At 39.8% G+C, this 6,733-nt stretch overlaps 1 protein-coding gene across 1 annotated transcript in view; it reads left to right on the top strand.

The window, feature by feature from the left end:
* LOC106962766 (arf-GAP with coiled-coil, ANK repeat and PH domain-containing protein 3-like) overlaps window positions 1-6,733 on the top strand; it is a 78,578-nt gene that overhangs the window by 31,863 nt on the left and 39,982 nt on the right. The window contains exon 2 of the mRNA XM_015057380.1: window positions 4,065-4,122. Within this exon, the coding sequence (XP_014912866.1) occupies window positions 4,065-4,122 (58 nt within the window). The remainder of the gene's footprint in view (window positions 1-4,064; window positions 4,123-6,733) is intronic.

Below are 6,733 nucleotides of genomic sequence, written 5' to 3'. Positions count from 1 at the left end.
ATCGGCCTATAAAATGCTGGGGCGGGCCACATAAAATGACATGGCGGGCCACATTTGGCCCGCGGGCCTTGAGTTTGACACATGTGCTTTAGGGTATTGGCTTCTTTTTAAAAACAGTTCTTTCTGATTCTACTCCAATATCTGCATTTTCTGCTGGTTGATGCAGAGAAATGCTCCTGTTATTTATTTAAGGTATTGCAGATCAGAAGATTTGAGCACTGCAGGCTTTTCTTTGGATTCCCAGTCAGCATGTCGCCAGCAAGAACCACCAGAGCTGCTGCTTGCTCAGCATAATCTATTTTTATTATGCTGTTAAAGCGCTGCCTAACTTCACTGCTTTCACGCATGCAGGCTTGTTTGGCCACTTCTGCTTTTAATGCCATCTATTAAGTCCTAATCATCCATTAAGGACAGGGTGTGCAGGAGTAGATGTGTGAAACACAGGAGGATGTACAGCAGTGTAACAGGGTTTAACTAGCCGCCTGCCACAGGAGCCCTGTGGCTCGTCGTGTCGTTGCCTGTGCAGTTTGTGTGAACGGGGGTCAGCTCGCTTGCACGGCTGGGAGATCTCCGTCCCACTTAGGAGACGGTTGCCATAGCTACGGGCCCAGGGCAGCATGTGCATCCATTATGGGAGGCGTGTGCAGTGAGACAGAGGACACAGCCTGAGGGCAGCAGCTGTCCTGTGAGTCAGAGAGCACACATCTGCCACACCACTCCGGCTAAACCGAGTGTCGTCCACTGAAAGCCCCGGCAGCTAACAGGTGGGAGCCTTGTTCGCCACTACTGGAAAAACGAATGCTGTTCACAGTCTTTTTCTTTTACAATATAAAATGATAATCTTGAAATTCGGATTGTCTTGTAAAAGAGAAAAGTATGAAGAGGATTAGAGCCACTTAAAAAAGGAGAATTTGGACTTTAAGATCTTTGATTTTTTTTTCAGAATTTTTACTTCAATCTTCTGAAGAAGTCAAAAATCTGAGATTAAAGTCATAATTCTAAGAAAAAAAGTTCAAATAATATGAAATCCAGACAAGTCTGCTTTGCAAATACTAGCTAATAGCGTCAACTAGCATTGCACCTAGGTAGTTCAACTTCCCAAGCTACCTATTCTTTTGAACACAGCTGTACGTTCCAAAGAAAGGAGCAAATTGACTAATTTGCTGTGAGTGATTTGGGTTACATTCCAAAGAAAACTTTGTGACTCCACGAATTGGCAGATGTCCATGCTTTTAGGCGTCTGTCTGACAAAAGCAAAAACAACCTCTTGTGACTTTAAGAACCCTTTTGAGTAGAAATCTTGAGATGAAGTGAAAAGGTTCTCAAAACCCTTCTTAGAAATATCTACTATATCTGAAAATAATATGCCTTTTGATTAAATACAGGAGTTTTTCATGCATAATTGAACTTCAACTATTAGATGATGTGGCTACGGACAGGCAATATTAAGCTGCCTCTGATAAACCGCTGATCATCTGAAAATAGCAAAGCTTCTGAAAGCCACTGTTGACTTTTGGAAAATAAAATCTGACATTTCAGAATCAGCTGGCAGCAGCTGAGAGGCATGAGGACAACGGGTCCAAAGAAAAGCCAGTGGCTGCTAAGCTCTCTATTATCACATAAAAGGAGTAGCTTGACAAAAAAAATTGCTTCAGCAGTGAAAACGGCTTTACACACTGTGACCGTACCCCAAGCTGTGGTTGGTTCAAAGCTGTTCAGTGGGAGATCAGTCTAGTTTATAATAACAACCGTCCACATGTGGAATAATATGGGATTGGTTATTTAAGTAATGCATATCTCCAGTCTTTTTGAGTTACGACTTTTGACATGTATTTCCTCTCTGGACGATTCCTCCTTCCTCTCTCTCGGTTCGTGTAAAGGGAGATGGAGGGCGCTGGAAGCTGTGGGGGTGGACAACACGTGCCAGCCTTTGTCCCTTGAGCCGGCCAGCGCGGGCTAATCCACCCGGAGAGGGAAGAGATGAGGGCCAAGTTATGTCTGGTGCCAGCCGTGGCCGAAATACGCCACAAATGCTATCATCAGGAGGCTGCTGCACAATTTGCAGCATAACCTCAGGATCAAATGAAGTCAAGTGTGTGATGGAGTGCAGCTGAAGGAGCTGGCAGAAATAGTCACCCTTTTCGTTCCAGATGAAGGTTTTGGAAGAATTTCTGCTGTCTTGAATCAGTTCATCAGGAATTAGTTCAGTATATTTGTGCGAATTATTAATGCCCTGAAGAATTTAAGCCGGCCACTTCCAAACAATGGTGGCTCAAAAGGAGGCAAAGTACAAGGCCAGACTTAGAGAATTGTTTGGTTTTTGTTTTTTTTAATCACGAAAATATAGCAGAATAAAGATGTAATATTGCCAGGCGAAATTTGTAAAACTACGAGAAAAAAAGTTGTTTAAATTAGAAAAGAAATCTCCGATAGAGAAATCAAGATCTGACATGACTCATTAAGTCCGTGTGGTTCTTTCTTCGAAATAGATGGTAGATTATGCAATGGTTTCAATCTATTGGTACTGATGATAATTTGATGCTGATGTACTAAAAGTTTAGGTATTTCCTCATTTGTAAAACCGATGTAAATGTACATCTTCACAGCTTTAAAATTCTAAAACGATAAACAAAAATATATTTCCAGCCATCTGAATAAGACCAATCTTGATCTCCATGGTGACCAAACCAGGGGAGATAATAGGTAAAAGATATTTATACTTCAAGTTTGATTGTCATGAGAAAGGGACTCGTTATTTCTCTGTTGAGCTCCATAAACATTTATGCAGTTGTCAGCAGATTACTGTCCTGATTGCATATTCAGCCCGCCCGACCAGCTGACCATCACTTTAGTCTTAAAGTTGGTGCTAAAAATGGAAAGATAAGAATGAACGCAAAGACAGGTGTATTTAGAATGAGACTGGAACTAACAATTATTTCAGTTATTGACTATTAATCAGATTTTTAAAACGGTCACATTCTGCATATTTTTCATTTAAGACTCTTTTATACAATATTGGAAATACATTAAAAGATTCAGTAAATAATTCAATTCCTTTTTTAAGAAGAAAATAAAAATTTTATTGCTTAGGAGGCAATAACAAGGCATGTTTGATCATTTGCAGCAAAAAGATAGAAAGTATTGAGTTCTTTCTGCTTTCACTTACTATCAGTACGGTGCAGGGCTGATCTGTTGATAATTTCTTGGATTAACCCATTAATAACTGGACAGTAAAAAGTACAGAATTTGAACCAGGTGCCACTTGTTCTGAACATCTTCAAAGATAAAAGTTTTTCATCTTAAATGCAAATGTATTTATTTTCTGTCCAGTTTTGACTTAATTACTGCTTTCTGTGTGTTTTACCTTCAGCAAAAGGCCTTTCTTTGAATCTGTATGGTACTGTTAGCAATTAATCGATTACTAAATTAGTTGACCATTACTTAAATAATTGATTAACCGCAAATAATCACAATTAGCCTGATTCATCATTTCAGAGGTTATTCAGAATATTGTAAAAGTGAATCCATATGGTTCCTCTGCACGTCAGTTGCTAGTCCCCCCACTCTGACATCAGCAATGTTTTTGTAAGGGCTGCATCATGGAGCAGAATGTGTTCATAAATCACGTCTTTCTCTCTCTCAGGGTCTGGGGTGGGGGCTCCAGATGCGGCTGGGTGTGGATTCGGTGGTGGCGGCGGTTTCAGCAGTGTGTTAGGTGGTTTGTGTCATGAAACCGCCGTAGACATGTTTCACCTCGCTGTCTGGAGACCACGTCTGTCACTGTGTTTTGACAGATCCGCGCTGCTCCCCGAACGGCGTCTCGCCCCAACTCTCTCAGCGGGTGCAGCTCAAACACGTCTGGCTGCTGCTCCACAAAAACCCGATCTGTCACTGGCAGATTTATGGAGTGTCGCAGAACTCTGAGAATGTGGGAAAGCACTAAACCGACTGGAAAACGGCTGTTTTCCTTTGAGATGAATGACCTTCGTGGAATTTGTTTGAATTGTGCGGTAAAACATTGCTTTTTGGTCATTGAGTGATTCACGTCTCTGTTTCCTTTTCAGGGCAAATATTGATGAAGTGGAGACAGAAGTTGTGGAGATCGAAGCAAAACTAGATAAGGTAAAAATAACACTTACTGTCATTACTGCTAAATCACTTCATTAAGCAAAGGAAAAATGGAAATTTGAGATGTGCTTTTGTATTCAGCTCCCTTCCAATATGATACCCCTAAATTAGTGCTAAAATTTCAGACTGTTTTCATACCAAGTCCAATTTTAATAAAAGAAAAGAAATGACAAAATAATGTTTTTTTTTATTTTAAAGTCCTGATTTCAAAGTCCAAATAATTAGAAGCTGTGAAACTCGCTTGTCAAACAAAGCCCCTGAACTTTGAAAACCCAAGAAACGCATTGGTAAAAAAAAATCTAGATTTTTCAATAATTTAGTATAGAAAAACAGAAATTTGATTAATTGATGAAATCCACTACACTATGAGCACAAATGTTCCACAAAGTACCATGCATGTGAAAGGGATCATCTGTTATATAACAGGAGCTTATTGGGTGTTTTCACACCTAATAGTCCGATAGACTCGCAACATTGGTTACAACATTTATTACATTTTCAGATGCTGCAGTTCACTTTCACAATGCAATATATCAAACAAACCAAACCTTTTGAAAAACTTGTTCCTTCCACCCCTCACCTGTGATGACGCTGCACCAACAACCACTGAAGGAAACGACACAAAAACCTCTGAAAATTACATGGAGCGCAACTTCTTTTTCAAAGATTTTTAAGCAAAAAATGGAGTAGCATCATATTTTAATGGTTGTAGGATTTCTCTTTTGGTTTTGGTAAAAAAAAAAAAAAGCACAAGCCATTTCTCCCGCTGTCACTAGACTCGCATGTTTGTTTTGGTTGTATTTACCCAGAATGCCCTGTGCTATGGTCCACTTCCTGTTTTGGAGTGCCAGATTTCATCTCAACCAAACCGAGACCTCTGTTTTTAGGAAGTCCAGAGATCACTTTTTCAATCCACATCAGGGTTTGATCACACATTCACACCTCCCCGAATGGACTGGATTTCTAGGCAAACAAACTAAAGCTAATTTAAAGCAGCCTAAACAGAGCTGGTGTGAATGCAGAACATTACTGAACACACGTCTTGGCGCATACATCAGCCGCAAAGCCAATAACAAAAAGCCACAAGGGAAGTTATGATGAACTTGCTAGCATGACGTCTGTTGTGGCTTTTGTTGTTTTGTTGTGGCTCCTATTACTATTTGTTCTTGGGACATTTTGTTCTGTTACGGTTTTTGTTGTTGTTTTTGTTTGTTTGTCTTATTTCATTTCCCTTTGGGATTAATAAATATCTGTTAATTGAATTGTTGCAGTTTGCAAAGGCAGCTTTTACATTTTGTTGACCCTTCAGGGTCTGCATAAAAACACTTTTATATAGAAGCCGATAAGTTACAAACAGTTGCAGCAGCAGCCTCAAATCTGCTAATTATGACGTTAGGTGATCAGGGCTGCTGCATCGATCAGATTAAAATAATTCTCTTTCAGTCTTGGCTTCATTTGCTGTATAAGAAAGATCATCCAAATTCTATATACATGATTGATTCCACATGCTCTGAAGGTTACATGTAGCCCTCTGTCCCTTTATATGGAAAGGGAATAATTCCTACAACATATAGACTTCATGTTTTTTTTGTTTTGTTTTTTTACAATCTTGCATTGACCAGAAGTAAAGCATGCATGGTAGTAATCAAGAACATCAAAAAGAGAGAAAAAGGTAGAAGAAGGAGAAAGAACGCTACATTGTTCATGCTCCTGCATGTTGCAGCACACATCAGACGCAGTGTTCCTGTTAGACTCAGAACTTACATCCAAGCAGTACCTATCCCATACGCCTAACATTAATCAGTTTCGCCGCTGGCTGCCTTGTTTTCTGCTTAATTGACATCAAATGTCACTCTGTCCTTTTAAACAGTTCAGTGAGAGGTCATCAGATTGTGTCTTGGCTTTCAGAGCCTGCAGTTGCCCTTTGATGAGGAAGCCAGATGCTTTTCCTGTAATACTTGTGTCAGGAGTCCATCTGGTCCTGTTCTGACCCTGACCCTGACTTTGTATGTCGGATGGAGACTGGATTAGTCAGGCTGGCCTTTTAATGCCATCAATACTGGAAACCTCTGTGATTTTTATCTTCTAATCTTCCATCCATCATTTCCAGTCTTCAAACCCAGTAACATATTTACATGTAAAATAACTTAAACCTCTGGGGATATATTGCAGAGCAGGGGTGTCAAACTCAATTTTACCGAGGGCCACTTCAGCATATTGGCCACCCTCAGTGGGCCACATTGACGGTACAAATCAGGAGTGCATCCCTGCTAAAACACACCCCAGACAAAAGGCTGACTTCCCCCATTCAGTTCTGTAGAGGCTTATGAGTCAATGGTCCAGGTGTGTTAGAGAAGGAACCATCTAAAGTTGCAGATGGTAGCTCTGGAAAACTAGACTTGGGCAGCCCTAGCATAAATGTATAAAAATACAATGTTAAAAATAAATTAAACACCATCTCATATTGTTAAATAACTGATTTTATGTATTGAAGTTTTAAATATTACATTTGAGTTTCCATGGATGTAAAATTACTGCTCAGTTTAAAAATTACAATATTTAAATCAGTGTTTAAAGGTAAGCAAACAAATGATAAAAACAAGTC

The sequence above is a fragment of the Poecilia latipinna genome, unplaced genomic scaffold (assembly GCF_001443285.1).
Source record: "Poecilia latipinna isolate Pla-1442-1.1 unplaced genomic scaffold, P_latipinna-1.0 Scaffold1457, whole genome shotgun sequence".
NCBI classification, from domain to species: domain Eukaryota; kingdom Metazoa; phylum Chordata; class Actinopteri; order Cyprinodontiformes; family Poeciliidae; genus Poecilia; species Poecilia latipinna.
Note: the sequence above shows the minus strand (reverse complement) of the source record. Positions and strands in the feature narration are given on the sequence as shown.